This window comes from Entelurus aequoreus, linkage group LG15, assembly GCF_033978785.1.
Source record: "Entelurus aequoreus isolate RoL-2023_Sb linkage group LG15, RoL_Eaeq_v1.1, whole genome shotgun sequence".
Classification (NCBI taxonomy): domain Eukaryota; kingdom Metazoa; phylum Chordata; class Actinopteri; order Syngnathiformes; family Syngnathidae; genus Entelurus; species Entelurus aequoreus.
In genome coordinates this window covers 41,106,596-41,128,571 of record NC_084745.1, presented here as the reverse complement: position 1 = coordinate 41,128,571, position 21,976 = coordinate 41,106,596, and the positions used below count along the sequence as shown (strand labels likewise).

General features: G+C 39.6%; 1 protein-coding gene across 1 annotated transcript in view; it reads right to left on the bottom strand.

The window, feature by feature from the left end:
* Positions 1–5,525: 5,525 nt before the first annotated feature.
* Positions 5,526–21,976, bottom strand: part of LOC133630157 (MORN repeat-containing protein 3-like) — a 53,656-nt gene continuing 37,205 nt past the window's right edge. Inside the window, exons 3-8 of the mRNA XM_062021539.1 lie at positions 19,030–19,239; positions 14,259–14,428; positions 14,043–14,200; positions 6,100–6,256; positions 5,852–6,036; positions 5,526–5,772 (exon numbers count right to left, since the gene is read on the bottom strand). Of these exons, the coding sequence (XP_061877523.1) occupies positions 5,707–5,772; positions 5,852–6,036; positions 6,100–6,256; positions 14,043–14,200; positions 14,259–14,403 (711 nt within the window). The 5' untranslated portion in view covers positions 14,404–14,428; positions 19,030–19,239 and the 3' untranslated portion in view covers positions 5,526–5,706. The remainder of the gene's footprint in view (positions 5,773–5,851; positions 6,037–6,099; positions 6,257–14,042; positions 14,201–14,258; positions 14,429–19,029; positions 19,240–21,976) is intronic.

The window sequence follows — 21,976 nt, the reverse complement described above, 5'->3', positions numbered from 1 at the left end:
ATGTTCACCTATTTGTAAAATGTCTGAAAAGATGATATTGATTGGTTTTTGCAATGTATCATTAACATGATGACAAACAATCCTAAAACCAATTATCTGTCTATGTTCCAGGTTCTGTGTTTTGTTCTCCAAGTGCTCGCTTAGGTCCTGATTAGCACCTGTCCTGACCTGACCCTTGTGTTTCCTCCAATCAGCTCGCTCTTTCCTCTCGTGACTAGTTTAGTGTGTATTGTGTTGTGTTGTCTAATTAGTTTTTGTCTGGTCATCATATGTTGTTCCTTGCTCAAACATATCTGGTTTTGTGTGTTTTGGACTTTGCGACCTAGATTCTGTATTTAGTACTGTAGGATCTTTTATTGACTTGAAAAGAAAACTAGGAATCCATCCATCCATCCATTTTATACCGCTTATTCCCTTCGGGGTCGCGGGGGGCATTGGAGCCTATCTCAGCTACAATCGGGCGGAAGGCGGGGTACACCCTGGACAAGTCGCCACCTCATCGCAGGGCCAACACAGATAGACAGACAACATTCACACTCACATCCACACACTAGGGCCAATTTAGTGTTGCCAATCAACCTATCCCCAGGTGCATGTCTTTGGAAGTGGGAGGAAGCCGGAGTGCCCGGAGGGAACCCACCCAGTCACGGGGAGAACATGCAAACTCCACACAGAAATATCTTCTCTTCTCCTCAGGACCTTCGTATTGTGAGGAATGATAAATACAAATTTATTTACACATGTGCATACAGTACAATAAATGCCCTTTGGGACATTTGAAGAACTCGCTCAGAGTCTTAAAGAGTAGTAAGGACGCTTTCTGGTGGTGTTTTAATGTAGAAACCCTAACCTTGCTGAGCAGTTCAACTAAGCTGGGTGCTGGTTGTGGTGAGTTTAGGGCCACTCAGACTTCTGAGAAGGACACTGAAAACCTGTTTTCCCGCATTAAAATATATATAAGTGAAATGTTTGCCTGGTAAATAAAGACAGGCAAACATTAAAAATCAGGATGACCGAGTCTATTGTTCGCCTCTATGTCTCGGATCCTGGCAAGAGAGGGGGCAGAGCCCCAACAAATAAAAGTCTTGCCCCCTCAAATCAAAATGTTTGAAGTTGAGAAAGTACATTTTCATATACCCAGAAAAAGTATATATGACAAGTTTACAAAATTATCTGCAGTAGCTTACAAAATCTGCTACACCACTTGATATCATCCTCACCCTTCTCCATCCCTCGGCTGTGTCAGAGGTTTCGTAGATCCGCGCGCACGCAGACACACACGGCTCTCCCCTCAGCCCTCAGTAATCCAAACTAATTAAAAACAAGACTAAAAGTTGTCAGAAACAAAATCTAATCATATTTAATTTTGTCTTGTAAATGGGTGGGACAAGTTCGAAATATATCCAATCACAGTTCTTTGAAAGCATGCAATGTAAGAGGAGGTGGGAGTTATCAACGAAAGAGAGCCAATCAGATGATTTTCATTGTCAGATGAGGAAGCTGAACTTCTCACCGGGGGGTGGATTTAAGGTACCAGTAGAGTGGAAAAACAGGTTTCCTCTATTTTGAAGCTATTATCACACATAACTGATGTATGACACCGAAAGACGTGCAAAGGTTGCGAGTAAATATATATGATCAAAATAGTATCTGTTGGAGCCATTTTGGACATAATTACACATATTTTTTTATTATTTACATATCATGCTTTGTTGTAAAATAATTTAATTATACAGTAATAGTAATGTTTGGTATTTTGCTACAAACCCCGTTTCCATATGTGTTGGGAAATTGTGTTAGATGTAAATATAAACAGCATACAATGATTTGCAAATCATTTTTCAACCCATATTCAGTTGAATATGCTACAAAGACAACATATTTGATGTTCAAACTGATAAACTTTTTTTTTGTTGCAAATAATCATTAACTTTAGAATTTGATGCCAGCAACACATGACAAAGAAGTTGGGAAAGGTGGCAATAAATACTGATAAAGTTGAGGAATGCTCATCAAACACTTATTTGGAACATCCCACAGGTGAACAGGCAAATTGGGAACAGGTGGGTGCCATGATTGGGTATAAAAGTAGATTCCATGAAATGCTCAGTCATTCACAAACAAGGATGGGGCGAGGGTCACCACTTTGTCAAAAAGCTTTCTCAAGCAGCTATTGCAAGGAATTTAGGGATTTCACCATCTACGGTCCGCAATATCATCAAAGGGTTCAGAGAATCTGGAGAAATCACTGTGCAAATCATGCAGACTTTGTGAGAGCCAACACATTACTTTGGGAAAAATGATGATCCAAAGAATATAAGGAGGATGATCTTCAAATTTTAGAAGCTCTGCTAAACAGATCCAGCTTCAGTGAAACACTACGCATGATGTCGCGGTATTGCTAAGCGCTAAACAAGAAATACAAACAACAATCATAATAAAACAATATCTTACTGTACGATGTCTGCTCTTACTTCAATAAAGACTGATAGGATGTCCATATTGTCCTGTTTATATGAATAAGTAATCATGATGCACACAAAGGGTTAACAAGGAAAAGTCTCTCTGCAGACACTGTCTTCGGTTGTGGGTGTTTGTCTCCATCTCGGGGTATAAATTGAATGTCACAGATGAACAACTACTAGATTTATCGGTAAATCCTCCTAATATCCAGATGAGAGGCATGATTTATAATCTACAAAACCCGTTTCCATATGAGTTGAGAAATTGTGTTAGATGTAAATATAAATGGAATACAATGATTTGCAAATCATTTTCAACCCATATTCAGTTGAATATGCTACAAAGACAACATATTTGATGTTCAAACTGATAAACATTGTTTTTTTTGCAAATAATCATTAACTTTAGAATTTGATGCCAGCACCACGTGACAAAGAAGTTGGGAAAGGTGGCAATAAATGCTGATAAAGTTGAGGAATTCTCATCAAACACTTATTTGGAACATCCCACAGGTGAAAAGGCAAATTGGGAACAGGTGGGGGCCATGATTGGGTATAAAAGTAGATTCCATGAAATGCTCAGTCATTCACAAACAAGGATGGGGCGAGGGTCACCACTTTGTCAACAAATGCGTGAGCAAATTGTTGAACAGTTTAAGAAAAACCTTTCTCAACCAGCTATTGCAAGGAATTTAGGGCTTTCACCATCTACGGTCCGTAATATCATCAAAGGGTTCAGAGAATCTGGAGAAATCACTGCACGTAAGCAGCTGAGCCCGTGACCTTCGATCCCTCAGGCTGTACTGCATCAACAAGCGACATCAGTGTGTAAAGAATATCACCACATGGGCTCAGGAACACTTCAGAAACCCACTGTCAGTAACTACAGTTGGTCGCTATATCTGTAAGTGCAAGTTAAAACTCTCCTATGCAAGGCGAAAACCGTTTATCAACAACACCCAGAAACGCCGTCTGCTTCGCTGGGCCTGAGCTCATCTAAGATGGACTGATACAACGTGGAAAAGTGTTCTGTGGTCTGACGAGTCCACATTTCAAATTGTTTTTGGAAACTGTGGACGTCGTGTCCTCCGGACCAAAGACGAAAAGAACCATCCGGATTGTTATAGGCACAAAGTTGAAAAGCCAACATCTGTGATGGTATGGGGGTGTATTAGTGCCCAAGACATGGGTAACTTACACATCTGTGAAGGCGCCATTAATGCTGAAAGGTACATACAGGTTTTGGAGCAACATATGTTGCCATCCAAGCAACGTTACCATGGACGCCCCTGCTTATTTCAGCAAGACAATGCCAAGCCACGTGTTACATCAACGTGGCTTCATAGTAAAAGAGTGCAGGTACTAGACTGGCCTGCCTGTAGTCCAGACTTGTCTCCCATTGAAAATGTGTGGCGCATTATGAAGCCTAAAATACCACAACGGAGACCCCCGGACTGTTGAACAACTTAAGCTGTACATCAAGCAAGAATGGGAAAGAATTCCACCTGAGAAGCTTAAAAAATGTGTCTCCTCAGTTCCCAAACGTTTACTGAGTGTTGTTAAAAGGAAAGGCCATGTAACACAGTGGTGAACATGCCCTTTCCCAACTACTTTGGCACGTGTTGCAGCCATGAAATTATAAGTTAATTATTATTTGCAAAAAAAAATAAAGTTTGAGTTTGAACATCAAATATCTTGTCTTTGTAGTGCATTCAATTGAATATGGGTTGAAAAGGATTTGCAAATCCTTGTATTCCGTTTATATTTACATCTAACACAATTTCCCAACTCATATGGAAACAGGGTTTGTAAGTGTGTACATGCATATGTATGTATGTATGTACGTACGTACGTCTGTATGTATGTATGTATGAATGAACATCTGTATGTACGTACACTACCGTTCAAAAGTTTGGGGTCACCCAAACAATTTTGTGGAATATCCTTAATTTCTAAGCACAAGAATAGACTGTTGAGTTTCAGATGAAAGTTCTCTTTTTCTGGCCATTTTGAGCGTTTAATTGACCCCACAAATGTGATGCTCCAGAAACTCAATCTGCTCAAAGGAAGGTCAGTTTTGTAGCTTCTGTAACGAGCTAAACTGTTTTCAGATGTGTGAACATGATTGCACAAGGGTTTTCTAATCATCAATTAGCCTTCTGAGCCAATGAGCAAACACATTGTACCATTAGAACACTGGAGTGATAGTTGCTGGAAATGGGCCTCTATACACCTATGTAGATATTGCACCAAAAACCAGACATTTGCAGCTAGAATAGTCATTTACCACATTAGCAATGTATAGAGTGTATTTCTTTAAAGTTAAGACTAGTTTAAAGTTATCTTCATTGAAAAATCAGGACATTTTAATCTGACCCCAAACTTTTGAACGGTAGTGTATGTACGTACAATATTTACCAGTATGTGCGGGTACAAAGGAAAGTCCCACCCAAGGCAGCAAGTGAGGCGCCCAGGAGGCAAGGGACCACAGGCCCCAAGCGGGCAGGCTGGCCGGCCAGCGACGGGGCCCCCAAGACTGGGCCCACCGCGCAGACAGACACACCCGTCGGAGAACAAGGCAAGGAGAGGCAGAAAATAGCCAGCCCCCAAGTCATCGCGAGACCACACGCCACACGGGCAGCTCCCTCCCCGCGGCCGGAGGGGGGGAGCCGCCCCGCCCCATTGGCGACCGGGACACCGCGAGCACGGCAACTTGGCCCCCGCGAGCACAGCAGAGCCCAACGTGGTTCACCCCACCTAGGACGAGGCAATGGAAACACCAACCCCACCACAGCAGGCACCCCAAAGGTGGAGATGGGAGCCTCCCCCTGAATAAAACAAAAAATAATAATATATTTAAATAAAATCTTCCTACAAAGCCGACAAAATCCGAGAGGGAATGAATATTGTATGAGTGTAATATTTTGTGAAAGTTCGTGTTAAGGTGTGAAGAAACTTGACTGAGACCTTAAATTTTGAGCAGTACTTTTCTTTGTTCTGAAAATACTCTTTTCTGCTCCAAAGGGAGAAGAACGTCCAAGAAGGTATGAACGACATTGAGATAACAGAACATTGACTGTCCCCAAAGGGCTTCTTCTGGAAGTATGACAACAAATCCCACACTGCAAAATACCCACAAGTCTTTGCAGATTACTAACAACATATGTGGCTTTTCCAGCCAGGTGTGCTGCTACTTCCTATGTTGGCAAAGTCGCACAAGAGATAGTTCCTCCACTTGTTGCCCTCATGTTTGATCCACGTATGCTGACTCAGCTTCCGTTAAAACCAGTCGCATGTCTATTAGCGTTATCTAGGGGATGGAAAAAAATCAATTTTTGACGGAATGTCGGACGTAGTTTGCGACGTGTGACGACAAAACAAAACTTTACCTGTGGGATCGGATACTTGGTAGGGTAAGGTGCCTCTTCTCTCCCAAAGTCCGACAGAGTGCCACATTTTGCATCACCCTCCACCCAAAGACCTTCATAAATCAGACCTTTGTCCGCATAGTAGAACTTTCCATGGCCACTTTTCTTGCCGTTCTTCCAAGATCCTTCATACCAGTTTCCATTCGCTGAAACAGAAAGTGAAATTTAACCAATTTTTTTCGTAAATGTCAACCTTCTTCGATACTCACCAAACTGTAGGACACCCATTCCGTGCTCGTTGTCCCTCAGCCACTCCCCCTCGTAGACGTCGCCGTTCTTATAGCACATTCTTCCCCAACCACTACGGTTGTCTTCACTCCACTCGCCTTCATAAACTGCATTCGCATAAAAAAAAGAACCGTGTCCCTAAAAACAAACATTATAGTTAATGATTATAATTCCAAATCAGTCAACATGTACAAAAATCAGAAGTGTTTATGATTTCTGGTGTGCAAATAAACAATAACTGGAAATAAATAAAAAAGTCACTGGTTTTATTTGTGTTGCATCAAGACTATACGGTATTACCATCTCCTCATTCTAGTACAGTAGGGAAGAGATTCAATAAGGCCTCATTCCTGGGTGGATCTTGCATGGGAGGGAGTAAATCATTTTGCAATGTAGTTTGCTGAAAATGATGGAAAGCGCCACTCTACATAGGAACTGACGCTGTGGTCAAAGTTGGAATTGCCACTAAACACATTTTAAAATATTTAACCCCAAAAGGTGGAGGGTACGGAGCCCCTAAAGGGACATGAGTAGAGATGTCCGATAATATCGGCCTGCCGATATTATCGGCCGATAACTGCTTTAAAATGTAATATCGGAAATTATCCGTATCGTTTTTTTTTATTATCGGTATCGGGGTTTTTTTTTTATTTTTTATTAAATCAACATAAAAAACACAAGATACACTTAAAATTAGTGCACCAACCCAAAAAACCTCCCTCCCCCATTTACACTCATTCACACTCATTCACACAAAAGGGTTGTTTCTTTCTGTTATTAATATTCTGGTTCCTACATTATATATCAATATAGATCATTACAGTCTGCAAGGGATACAGTCCGTAAGCACACATGATTGTGCGTGCTGCTGGTCCACTAATAGTACTAACCTTTAACAGTTAATTTTACTCATTTTCATTAATTGCTAGTTTCTATGTAACTGTTTTTATATTGTTTTACTTAATTTTTTATTCAAGAAATGTATTTATCTTTTTTTTTTTTTTTTTAAAAGGACCTTATCTTCACCATACCTGGTTGTCCAAATTACGCATAATAATGTGTTAATTCCACGACTGTATATATCAGTGGCGTGCAGTCACTAGAGGCAGGTGAGGCACGGCCTCACTTGCCATCATGGAAAGAAAAAAAAAAGTAAAAAGAAAAAAAAAATAATTAAATGATAAATGGGTTATACTTGTATAGCGCTTTTCTACCTTCAAGGTACTCAAAGCGCTTTGACAGTATTTCCACATTTACCCATTCACACACACATTCACACACTGATGGCGGGAGCTGCCATGCAAGGCGCTAACCAGCAGCCATCAGAGGCAAAGGGTGAAGTGTCTTGCCCAAGGACACAACGGACATGACTAGGAAGGGAGAAGGTGGGAATTGAACCCCAGTAACCAGCAACCTTCCGATTGCTGGCACAGCCACTCTACCAACTTCGCCATGCCGTCCCTAAATTAAATTGTTATATGTATCCAGTGATTATACTAAAGTTATTTTCCATTTAACTTCACCAGTTTTAGATTATTTTTATTTCTATTTTCACATTTGCCGTTCAAATACTGAGAAGAGACGGTGCGGTGATCAGCAGCCAGTTGAGGCACGTCACTGCGTTGTGCCTCAACATGGATTGTGCGCAATGACTCGGCTAACTGCTGGCCTGCTGTGCAGTGAGACCGTATTGCTATATGAATTATATTATACATTTCCATAGTTTAGTTAGCTGAGGTATATAATGTACAGTGTATTTTGTCAACAACTGTATGTGTGTAACGTATTTCTTGTGCTGAGCGATCATAATACTGCTGCGAAGACGCACTGTGAGAGGCTCGTCTCATAACCCCGCCTCCTGGTGCCAAGCACCTGCGCCGCAGAATGCACTGCCCGACGGGAGCGCCACACCAACCAAAGCCCACACCCAAACCATCCACGTGCAAGACCGAATCCACCCAAAAAAAGTCACTTAACAAGAAGCCCAAAAGTGCAAAAACAACAATGCTCGCGAGTCGCGCTGGAGGAGCCGTGAACGATCGCAGGGACACAACATTAGGTACGCCTGCAGACTGCAGCACGGATTTAATATTGCATTCATTCACAACTCTTCCAACACGAACACCACTGTTCCCGCACTTATAAGTAAAGGTAAGACCATAATAACGTTTTTTTTTATTAAATGTGCTTTTTTGTGTGCTACAGTTTGTAAGTGTAAAGTTAAAGTTAGGTTAAAGTACCAATGATTGTCACACACACACTAGGTGTGGTGAAATTTGTCCTCTGCATTTGACCCATCCCCTTGTTCACCCCCTGGGAGGTGAGGGGAGCAGTGGGCAGCAGCGGCGCCGTGCCTGGGAATAATTTTTGGTGGTTTAACCCCCAATTCTAACCCTTGATGCTGAGTGCCAAGCAGGGAAGAATGCTGGTATGAGCTTTTAAACATAACCCGTTAACTGCTGCCAATCAAATGGTGAATAAGATACTCTTTAAGGTTCATAAGTTTGTAAATCTGACTGTGATGAAGTCAGTGCCTCACCTGACATGAACCTCACCGCACGCCACTGGTATATATCAGTATCGGTTGATATCGGTATCGGTTGATATCGGTATCGGTTGATATCGGTATCCGCAATTAAGGGTTTGGTCAATATCGGAATATCGGATATCGGCAAAAAAACATTATCGAACATCCCTAGACATGGGGAAATTTTTTTTTAGATATGTATCTTGTATAGTTTCTCGTGCTCACGCAAAAGTTTCTTGTGCGCTTGAGATAGTTTCTAGTGTGCACAAGATGTTTTCCCATGGGCACAAGAAATATATCTAAAAAAATATTTTCCCCATGTCCCTTTAGGGCAGTGGTTCTTAACCTGGGTTCGATCGAACCCTAGGGGTTCGGTGAGTCGGGCTCAGGGGTTCGGCGGAGGTTAAGACACACCCGACTCATCGTGTGAATAAAAACGTCTCCCTATCTGCGTATTACGGTTACGGCAACAGCAGAAGTCAGACTGGTTTGCAGGTGTGTAATTTGTTGTGAGTTTATGCACTGTGTTGGTTTTGTTGTTTGAACAAGGTGATGTTCATGCACAGTTCATTTTGTGCACCAGTAAAAAAACATGGTAACACTTTAGTATTTGGAACATATTCACCATTAATTAGTTGCTTATTAACATGCAAATTAGTAACATATTGGCTCTTAACTAGTCATTATTAAGTACTTATTAATGCCTTATTCGGCATGGCCTTATTATAACCCTAACCCTCTAACCCTGGCCCTAACCCTCTAACCCTAACCCTAACCAAATAACTCTTAATTAAGTCTTTGTTACTCAAATATGTTCCCTTAGTGTCCAAAAAACTCTAAATTAAGTCTTTGTTACTTATAATATGTTCCCCATACTAAAGTGTTACCAAAAACATATAAATTTGTCTTGAATTTGAAAATAAAACATAATTTTATTTTTCACTAAAGAAGGGTTCGGTGAATGCGCATATGAAACTGGTGGGGTTCGGTACCTCCAACAAGGTTAAGAACCACTGCTTTAGGGGCTCCGTAGGATGGCGCAACTCCCCAAATCATCACGTTTCACATGTCAGGTAAACCGTGACAAATGGGGCCATATGAATCCCTTTCATACCGTTGTTACGGCGGGGTCGCATTTTAATGCGCGGCTCGTTTCCCCAAGATGCAGACGGAACTCCAGAGGCAGCATGCAGGTAGGAGAATTATTTATTGTTCATAAATCAGTCCAGAATACAAAAACGCAGGAAAATACAAATAAACAGAAAAGTGTTACAATTGCACGGAAAGCTACGGCAAAGCTAACGGAAAAGCTTAGCATAGAAAACAAGAAGCAAGAATCATCGAACGTAACTGTTGTGTGAAGCAAACAAGACAGCCAGACTGAGTGAGGCGAAAAGCAGGAATAAATAGCGCTCTGATTAGTGCCCGGGAGCAGGTGAGCGTCCTGAACACTAATCAGAGGCAGGTGAAAATATTCAGCACCCATGGCAACCAAGAAAACACAAACCCAGGGGTGCTGAAAAAGAACTAAGGGAGTCTTGGACTAAACAAAACGGATCATGACAACCGTAAGTAGCTGGAAAAATATGTGAATCACGGCTATGAATGTTCTCACTTATAAGATCATTCCTTTTTTGATTGAATTTAAATGTGTCCTATTCAAATAGTTTGAAAATTCTGTCATAGTCGTAACCCGTGTTTCCCAGCCTTTATTGACAGTAGGCTTCCGAGTAGGCTTCATCAGTTCATGCTCATAGACTTAGATTGGTCAGATCTATTCTTAGACTTATATTGGTCAGATTTAGTCTAGGGGCTGGTGCCTATACTTCAGTAGGATTCAGCAGTTCATGCTCAGAGATTCTGACATTCAACTAAGACCCAGAGATGGTGACAGAGATACAAAAAGACGCTCCTTTGCGGCACCGTTTTTGTTTTTTTCATGATTAATTCTTCATCTCATTGGCAATATATTAACATCCCAGTCTGCATTCCAGTGAGAGCAGACATTGTACAGAAAGTAATTGTTTTATTATGTTTGCTGTCTCTGATGATTATTAGCAGTTGGTCAATGAAAAAGCGAACTTTGTGATGCATCTGTGATAGTAACACCATTAAAGGCTTAGTGGCCACATGCGTGGACAGCACCTTTTAGCTCTTATTTCCAAAATTGTGTACACTACTGAATTGGGGTCTTATGGCCGCTTATGTGGACACTTATACTGCCATCTTGTGGTGTCAGAGGAGTATAACATACAATGGAATTTGGAAAAAAAAGTGTAAAAATAAGAATTAGCAGGTTACTAAACATGAAGTACACATTTGTGTACTTATGGACTAAGTACATCATAAAAAAAGATGATTCTTAGTTTTTATTCTAATTAGGGTCCAATAATCCCAAATAGCAAAGAGAAATTTAAAAAAAACATGTAAACAAACAGCTTGGGCCTTAAGAGGTTAAATTAATGCACGCCGTTTTTTTTTTTTCATAAAGAAATACAATCATGTGTGCTTACGGACTGTATCCCTGAAGACTGTATTGATCTATATTGATATATAATGTATATATTGGGTTTTTTATGTTGATTTAATTTAAAAAAATAAAAAAATAAAAAATAATTTATTTCTTGCGCGGCCCGGTACCAATCGGTTCGCGGACCGGTACCGGGCCACGGCCCGGTGGTTGAGGACCACTGATATATCAGATGTATCAGATTGTAGGTGGGTTTATTTTGTTCCCTTCGCGTTCATATTTCACTGTTTGTTGCATTTTTGTTGCGTTTCATTTAATTGTAAAATATGTCGATTGAAAGGGGGTGTGACATTCATATTTTGTCAATATTCAGTGTTTTATCATTCATATAATTTTTTAAAATGCCATTACGTTTTTTAAGGCGGTCTGTCATAACGTTTTTAGCATTCAATCAGACATTATTGTCAGGTTTTGTATTAGTGTTCCTAAAAATAGATATACCGGCCCCCAGACACATATTTTTCTCTAAATGAGGCCCCCGAGTCAAAATAATAGCCCAGGCCTGGCTTAGAATGACCAAAATAGGTAAATATTACACGTTATTATGAATGTGCCTGACACTATGCTCTGGGGCATCAGAATGGGCCTGGACCGGATCCTTTGCTGTCACAAAGAGGAGAGAGGGGGAGCGGAAGAGGAACTCCTCCTCCACTGCCACCCCGAAACCCAGCAAGGGACTCAGCCACAGAAATAACAACAGCAGCAGCAGCTGGCACATTTCACTCCTGTCTCTGATAAAATAGTTGAAGAAATAAGTCATCCACAGTCTGAGTCCATAAACATGCTGCCTTGATGAGTTACCCACTCGATGTCTAAAGTCTGTGCTGAGCAGTTACCACAATTATCTCATCGAGTTAACATCTCACTCCAAAGGCGTTAAAAACTGCTGGAATTAAGCCCCTCTTAAAGAAGAGTAGTCTTGATGCCACAGTACTGAACAACTATTGGCCTATATCAAACCTGTCTTTTTTGGGCAAAGTCCTAGAAAAAGTTGTATACCAACAGCTTAGTAAATTTCTCCTCCATACGGGCCCACCACAGCACGGAAACAGCCCTGATCAAGGTGACAAATTTCAAAAACCCAAAACCAGTGAAGTTGGCACATTGTGTAATTCGTAAATAAAAACAGAATACAATGATTTGCAAATCCTTTTCAACTTATATTCAATTGAATAAACTTCAAAGAGAAGATATTTAATGTTCGAACTGAGAAACTTAATTTTTAATTGCAAATAATCATTAACTTAGAATTTAATGGCAGCAACACATTGCAAATAAGTTGGCACAGGGCCTTTTTTACCACTGTGTTACATGGCCTTTCCTTTTAACAACACTCAGTAAACGTTTGGGAACTGAAGAGACTAATTTTTGAACCTTTTCAGTTGGAATTCTTTGAATGCTTGTTGTACAGCTTAAGTTGTTCAACAGTCTGGGGTCTCCGTTGTGGTATTTTAGGGTTCATAATGCGCCACACATTTTCAACGGGAGACAGGTCTGGACTACAGGCAGGCCAGTCTAGTACCCACACTCTTTTACTATGAAGCCACGCTGTTGAAAAACGTGTTTTGGCATTGTCTTGCTGAAATAAGCAGGGGCGTCCATCATAACGTTGCTTGGATGGCAACATATGTTGCTCTAAAACCAGTATGTACCTTTCAGCATTAATGGTGCCTTCACAGATGTGTAAGTTACCCATGTCTTGGGCACTTATGCACCCCCATACCATCAGATGCTGGCTTTTCAACATTGCGCCTATAACAATCCGGATGGTTCTTTTCCTCTTTGTTCCAGAGAACACGACGTCCAGTTTCCAAAAACAATTTGAAATGTGGACTCGTCAGACCACAGAACACTTTTACACTTTGCATCAGTCCATCTTAGATGGAAACGGCTGCGTTTCTGGGTGTTGTCAATAAATCAAATCTAATCAACTTTATTTATAAAGCACATTTAAAATTTACCAATGGATTTCGCTTTGCATAGTAGTTTTAACTAGCACTTACAGATGTAGCAACAAACTGTAGTTACTAACAGTGGTTTTCTGAAGTGTTCCTGAGCCCGTGTGGTGATATCCTTTACACACTAATGTCGCTTTTTGATGCAGTACCGCCTGAGGGATCGAAGGTCACTGGCATTCAATGTTGGTCTTCAGCCTTGCTGCATACGTGCAGTCATTTCTCTGAACCTTTTAATGATATTACGGACCGTAGATGGTGAAATCCCTAAATTCCTTGCAATAGCTGGTTGAGAAATGTTGTTCTTAAAAAATTTGCTCACGCATTTGTTGACAAAGTGGTGACCCTCGCCCCATCCTTGTTTGTGAATGACTGAGCATTTCATGGAAGCTGCTTTTATATCCAATTATGGCACCCACCTGTTCCCAATTAGCCTGTTCACCTGTGGGATGTTCCAAGTGTTTAATGAGCATTTCTCAACTTTCTCAGTCTTTTTTGCCACTTGTGCCAGCTTTTCTGAAACATGTTGCAGGCATCAAATTCCAAATGAGCTAATATTTGCAAAAAATAACAAAGTGTTCCAGTTCAAACGTTAAGTATCTTGTCTTTGCAGTCTATTCATTTGAATATAGGTTGAAAATGATTTGCAAATCATTGTATTTTGTTTTTATCTACGATTTACACAAAGTGCCAACTTCACTGGTTTTGGGGTTTGTAAAAAAAAAAAATCAAATTGCTTGAGATGAACCAATACATATTTTGAGAAGTGTAATAAATGTATTTCTGGTTGAAAAAAAGAGTTTAGTTTAGGATTATTTTTGAAAGAAAAAAGGTGTTCATTCTGTGGAGTGGCCCTGAAGCACAAATACTGTTGGTCACATTTTATGAGTTGAAGGTATTAAAAGTACATACGTGCTTCATTCCATTTTTCCACTCGCCACAGTACTGCATGGCATACGTCTTAGTGTCTGGTTGAAGTGCACTGTAGATTCCATGTCCTTCATGTTTGCCAAACTTCCACTCGCCGTTGTAAAGAGCACCAGACATCTTCCACTCCTGGGTTCCCCAACCTGCAATAGTCACAAACAATGAACATCATGGTAAACAACACATATTGAATGAACTCACCATGCTTCTTGTTGTCCAGCCACTGTCCAGTGTAGTTGTCTCCATTGACTGCAAATACTGTTCCACGTAGACCAGATTTCTTTGCCTTATGATCGATTACGGTGGAGCGGGCAGCAGGCGGCTGAGGTTTTTTACGAAAAGGCATCCCTGGGGTCACCTAAGTAAAAGACCTACAAACGATACATGTAGTGAGTGTGCCATACACGCACTACCTCACTACTACCCGTCATTTATCCATCACTAGCCAACTTCACTGAACCAGTGAAGTTGGCACGTTGTGTAAATCGCAAATAAAAACAGAATACAAAGATTTGCTAATCCTTTTCAACCTATATTCAATTGAGGAGACTGCAAAGACAAAATACTTAACGTTGAAATTTGATGCCTGCAACATGTTACAAAAAAGCTGGCACAAGTGGCAAAAGAGACTGAGAAAGTTGAGGAATGCTCATCAAACACTTATTTGGAACATCCCACAGGTGAACAGGCTAATTGGGAACAGGTGGGTGCCATGATTGGGTATAAAAGCAGCTTCCATGAAATGCTCAGTCATTCACAAACAAGGATGGGGCGAGGGTCACCACTTTGTCAACAAATGCGTGAGCAAATTGTTTAAGAACAACATTTCTCAACGAGCTATTGCAAGGAATTTAGGGATTTTACCATCTGCGGTCCGTAATATCATCAAGAGGTTCAGAGAATGTGAAGAAATCACTGCACGTAAGCAGCAAGGCTGAAAACCAACATTGCATTCCCGTGACCTTCGATCCCTCAGGCGGTACTGCATCAAAAAGCGACATCAGTGTGTAAAGGATATCACCACATGGGCTCAGGAACACTTCTGAAAACCACTGTCAGTAACTACAGTTCGTCGCTACATCTGTAATGAACAACAAGATCTGATAGCTCAGTTATAGCTAATTTGTATTACCTATTCTGTGTTATCTGTGTTTTATGTTGCACGATTGTACTAAGATAAATTCCCGTTCTCAAACAATGGCAATAAAACTATTCTGATTCTGATTCTAAAGTTAAAACTCTACTATGCAAAGTGAATGCCATTTATCAACAACACCCAGAAACGCCGTCGGCTTCGCTGGGCCCGAGCTCATCTAAGATGGACTGATACAAAGTGGAAAAGTGTTCTGTGGTCTGACGAGTCCACATTTCAAATTGTTTTTGGAAACTGTGGATGTCGTGTCCTCCGGAACAAAAAGGAAAATAACCATCTGGATTGTTAGAGGCGCAAAGTTCAAAAGCCAGCATTTGTGATGGTATGGGGGTGTATTATTGCCCAAGGCATGGGTAACTTTCACATCTGTGAAGGCACCATTAATGCTGAAAGGTACATACAGGTTTTGGAGCAACATGTTGCCATCCAAGCAACGTTATCATAGACGCCCCTGCTTATTTTAGCAAAACAATGCCAAGCCACATGTTACAACAGCGTGGCTTCATAGTAAAAGAGTGCAGGCACTAGACTGGCCTGCCTGTAGTCCAGACTTGTCTCACATTGAAAATGTGTGGCGCATTATGAAGCCTAAAATACCACAACGGAGACCCCCGGACTGTTGAACAACTTAAGCTGTACATCAAGCAAAAATGGGAAATAATTCCACCTGAAAAGCTTCAAAAATTGGTCTCCTCAGTTCCCAAACGTTTACTGAGTGTTGTTAAGAGGAAAGGCCATGTAACACAGTGGTAAAAATGCCCCTGTACCATCTTTTTTGCAACGGTGTTCATAAAATATATTGTGTTTGCAGTCTATTCAATTTAAATATAGGTTGAAAAGGATTTACAAATCATTGTATTCTGCTTTTATTTACGATTTACACAACGTGCCAACTTCACTGGTTTGGGGTTTTGTATTATGATAATAACATGTGTGGGTTTAAGTAGGTATATTTGTTCAAAGAAAACCAATAGTGTTTTGAATTATCGATATAATCAATTAAACGTTTTGTACAAATCTCATACCACAAACTAATGTGGTACCAATTGCGTTAAAAATGTGCATATTATATTAAAATGCCATATGGTAATCCTATTGATCTACAGTGTCAAGGCAAGCAGCCTTACATTTGCATATACCAGTCTCGATGGACAACGTCATACCTGAATGGAGATAAATGGAGATTAGCAACAGGTCTGGCCGATTGAACTAACGAATTCCATTCAGAAGGTGACATAAACGCACTGCAGGGAAATGATATGATGTCATTACTGCATCGGATGTTTGGACTGGCAGTAAAATGGCCAAACATAATCACCTGTCCAAATGTACTGACTTGTCTCTAGGTTGACAGAACAGAAGATGCTTGGTGTGTTTTGGAACAGGACATGTTCTTTAGCGCTCTTAATGTGTCTCTCGTTAGAAAATGTGGTCAGTAAGTTGATTGAGTGTCAGCTGATGACATCACAGAGACTTTTGGTCTGTGACGCCTGATGATGTAATGATGTGACAAGGAAAGTGACATCATTCACAGCTATTACAAAAAATACTCAAAAGTATTTCAGCAAAGTACTAATGCTTACCTAACCCTGGTTAGTTTTAAAACAGTATGACTCCTCCGGTCATTGTAGGACCAGAAACTTGAAGTGATCGTATTTTGAGGAAAAATAATTTGGGCTGCTGGAAAAAAAATAAAAGATTCACAAAGAAATCACAATTCTTATGTTTCTGAATAGATTCCAAATTTTCAAGAATTACTTCTTTAAAAAGTTTTTTTTTTAGGTCATCGCTGTGAAAGTTCAATAATAAGGTTGCTTGAATCAAACTAGGAATGTGTAAGACTTCCTACAATCCCTATCAAAAATGAAAAATGGAGGGAAAATGCAAGGAGAGGCGATAGGAGAAAGATAAAAATATAATAAATCTATTTGTGGCAGCATAGGAGAACGTTATGTATGAGTGCTTCTCATTGCAATGTTTCTTTTAGTTTTTTAGTACAATGGAGCTTATTGGAGCCATTCAATTCTGCCTATAGAACCCCTAAAAAAAACATCAAAACATCTCCATTAGGGTTTTACATACAAACCCCGTTTCCATATGAGTTGGGAAATTGTGTTAGATGTAAATATAAACGGAATACAATGATTTGCAAATCCTTTTCAATCCATATTCAGTTGAATATGCTACAAAGACAACATATTTGATGTTCAAACTGATACATTTTTTTTGTTGTTGCAAATAATCATTAACTTTACAATTTGATGCCAGCAACACGTGACAAAGAAGTTGGGAAAGGTGGCAATAAATACTGATAAAGTTGAGGAATGCTCATCAAACACTTATTTGGAACCTCCCACAGGTGAACAGGCAAATTGGGAACAGGTGGGTGCCATGATTGGGTATAAAAGTAGATTCCATGAAATGCTCAGTCATTCACAAACAAGGATGGGGCGAGGGTCACCACTTTGTCAACAAATGCGTGAGCAAATTGTTGAACAGTTTAAGAAAAAGCTTTCTCAACCAGCTATTGCAAGGAATTTAGGGATTTCACCATCTACGGTCCGTAATATCATCAAAGGGTTCAGAGAATCTGGAGAAATCACTGCACGTAAGCAGCTAAGCCCGTGACCTTCAATCCCTCAGGCTGTACTGCATCAACAAGCGACATCAGTGTGTAAAGGATATCACCACATGGGCTCAGGAACACTTCAGAAACCCACTGTCAGTAACTACAGTTGGTCGCTACATCTGTAAGTGCAAGTTAAAACTCTCCTATGCAAGGCGAAAACCGTTTATCAACAACACCCAGAAACGCCGTCGGCTTCGCAGGGCCTGAGCTCATCTAAGATGGACTGATACAAAGTGGAAAAGTGTTCTGTGGTCTGACGAGTCCACATTTCAAATTGTTTTTGGAAACTGGACGTCGTGTCCTCCGGACCAAAGAGGAAAAGAACCATCCGGATTGTTATAGGCGCAAAGTTGAAAAGCCAGCATCTGTGATGGTATGGGGGTGTATTAGTGCCCAAGACATGGGTAACTTACACATCTGTGAAGGCGCCATTAATGCTGAAAGGTACAGACAGGTTTTGGAGCAACATATGTTGCCTTCCAAGCAACATTACCATGGACGCCCCTGCTTATTTCAGCAAGACAAAGCCAAGCCACGTGTTACATCAACGTGGCTTCATAGTAAAAGAGTGCGGGTACTAGACTGGCCTGCCTGTAGTCCAGACCTGTCTCCCATTGAAAATGTGTGGCGCATTATGAAGCTTAAAATACCACAACTTAAGCTGTACATCAAGCAAGAATGGGAAAGAATTCCACCTGAGAAGCTTAAAAAATGTGTCTCCTCAGTTCCCAAACGTTTACTGAGTGTTAAAAGGAAAGGCCATGTAACACAGTGGTGAACATGCCCTTTCCCAACTACTTTGGCACGTGTTGCAGCCAGGAAATTCTAAGTTAATTATTATTTGCAAAAAAAAATAAAGTTTATGAGTTTGAACATCAAATATCTTGTCTTTGTAGTGCATTCAATTGAATATGGGTTGAAAAGGATTTGCAAATCATTGTATTCCATTTAAATTTACATCTAACACAATCTCCCAATTCATATGGAAACGGGGTTTGTACATGATATAAGTATATATGTAATGTAGTAACAAACACATTTATAATTACATTTAAAATTTACGTATTTTGATCATTTTGAGCATACACGGCGCATTAATTTCAAAAACGCATTACAAAGTTTCTTTTTTTTTTCTAAAACACTGATTATTACCAACAAATTGCCAACAAACATAATAAAACATCACTTACTGTGCAATGTCCGCTGTCTTTAGGATGCCGACTGCAAGGATATTCATATATTCCCATTTAGATGAAAAATGTCTCAATCCTCGCCGAAGAAACGGGGTGTGGTGGAGTGGCAGGGAGATCAAGCGTCCTTTCGCGTCGTCCTTGCCAGTTCCAGGTCCTAATTGGCGGTCAAAGTGTCCCAACTTGTCGGATTATATCACCAGCCACCTTCTGTCAGGTGAGATGCATGACTTTTGATCTACAATAAACTTGCAGGGAGCAGGGAAGCGAGAAAGCAGCAGATCACTCGATGATGTGAACATAGGGACACATGAAGTGATCACGTTGCCGTTATAAATAGTTTGTCTGTGTTAGCGCTTATAATAACAATATCACTAATTTGTTCTATTCAAGTCATGAAGTGTAAGTGGTTGGTGGTTTTTGAATGGTTATTTATCAGACTTTTATTTTACGTTTATTTAAGATTTAGAATTAGAGATGTCGGGTTAGTGCACTAATTATAAAAATTAAAAAAAACAACAACAAAAAAAACGATACCGATAATTAAAAAAACTATACCGATATTTTCCAGATATTACATTTTAAAGCATTTATCGGCCTGCCGATATTATTTATCAGCCTGCTGATATTATCGGCCGATAAATGCTTTAAAATGTAATATCGGAAAATATCGGTATCGTTATTTTAATTATCGGTATCGGTTTTGTTGTTGTTGTTTTTTTTGGTTTTTTTTATTACATCAACATAAAAAACACAATATACACTTACAATTAGTGCACTAACCCGACATCTCTAATTCTAAATCTTAAATAAACGTAAAATAAAAGTCTGATAAATAACCATTCAAAAACCACCAACCATTTACACTTCATGACTTGAATAGAACAAATTAGATACCGATAATTAAAAAAACTATACCGATATTTTCCAGATATTACATTTTAAAGCATTTATCGGCCTGCCGATATTATTTATCGGCCTGCCGATATTATCGGCCGATAAATGCTTTAAAATGTAATATCGGAAAATATCGGTATCGTTATTTTAATTATCGTATCGGTTTTGTTGTTGTTTTTTTTTGTTGTTTTTTATTACATCAACATAAAAAAACACAAGATACACTTACAATTAGTGCACCAACCCAAAAAACCTCCCTCCCCCATTTACACTCATTCACACTCATTCACACAAAAGGGTTGTTTCTTTCTGTTATTAATATTCTGGTTCCTACATTATATATCAATATAGATCAATACAGTCTGCAAGGGATACAGTCCGTAAGCACACATGATTGTGCGGGCTGCTGGTCCACTAGTACTAACCTTTAAAAGTTAATTTTACTCATTTTCATTAATTACTAGTTTCTATGTAACTGTTTTTATATTGTTTTACTTTCTTTTTTATTCAAGAAAATGTTTTAAATTGATTTATCTTATTTTATTTTATTAATTTTTAAAAAAAAAGGACCTTATCTTCACCATACCTGGTTGTCCAAATTAGGCATAATAATGTGTTAATTCCACGACTGTATATATCGGTATCTGTAATTAAAGAGTTGGACAATATCGGATATCGGCAAAAAACATCCTATTTAGAATGCTTTAAAAAAAATCCATCAGTCATCATGTCTTTCGTAATGATTGTGAACGATAGGCAACATTCCAAAAAAAGGGCAGTTCCCCTTTAACATGTTCCATCTACTACTTCTGTTAAAATGTAATAATCACTTATTCTTCTGTTGTTTGGATGCTTGACATTAGTTTTGGATTATAGCACAAATTTGGGTATCGATTCGATACCAAGTAGTTACAGGATCATCCATTGGTCATAATTGAAGTCCTCATGTGTCCAGGGACGTATTTCCTGAGTTTATAAATATATTATGAATTTAAAAAATAAAATAAAATAAATGGATGGATGGCTTTTGTGACGATAAAATATATCGATGTAATCATTGTAGTACCAATGAGATACGGCTCTTGTACTTGGTATCATTACAATGGATGTCAAATGTAGATCCAGCCATGGCATTTGTTTACATTCAGGAGTGCCAGCTTGGTGTTAGCGCTATTGTATCCTACGGTGTGTAGTGAAGCATGTTTAGCAATTCCTCGTCCTGCAGTGATAATGATACTTGTAAGAAACATACTTTTATTTGTCGCCATGGAGGCGAGGATTAGTGATTTAGAAGTAGCTAAAACACTGCCGATTGGGGATGGGCGTTATGTTTTAAAGAACCTCTGGAGAGCAGCACTTTAATGTTTAAAGCTTCGTCTTTACGGTTAGTTTTTAAGCCAAAATGCGTCCATTCTTTCTTACTGTCTACACACTGTGTCTGCTTGTAAGTACTCTGGGCGTGTGCGCTGCCAAACATGCTCCTCTGCTCATAAAACCAGCAATGTCATTCCCGTTAAAAAAAAAGAGAGAACAAAATATTTTTCAGAGGTAGTATAGTACTGTTTTTATTTCATTTTTGTTATTTAGTACTTTATTAGTACCGGTATACTAATTACCTTTTCTTTATTAGCTTCATGAAGTGAATTATATTTATATAGCACTTTTCTCTAGTGACTCAAAACACATTACATAGTGAAACCCATTATCTAAGTCAGTGTTTTTCAACCACTGTGCCGCGGCGTGTGCCGTGAGATATTGTCTAGTGTGCCGTGGGAGATGATGTCATTTCACCTAATTGAGTTAAAAACATTTTTTGCAAACCAGTAATTATAATCCGCAAATAATGTGCCGTTGTTGAGTGTCTGTGCTGTCTAAAGCGCGGCGGAGCAACCGTGTAATACTCTTCCATATCAGTAGGTGGCAGCAGGTAGCTAATTGATTTGTAGATGTCGGGAACATGGGTTGTCGTGATCACAATATGCGGATGACAGCGGGAGGCAGCGTGCAGGTAAAAAGGTATCTAATGCTTAAACCAAAAATAAACAAAAGG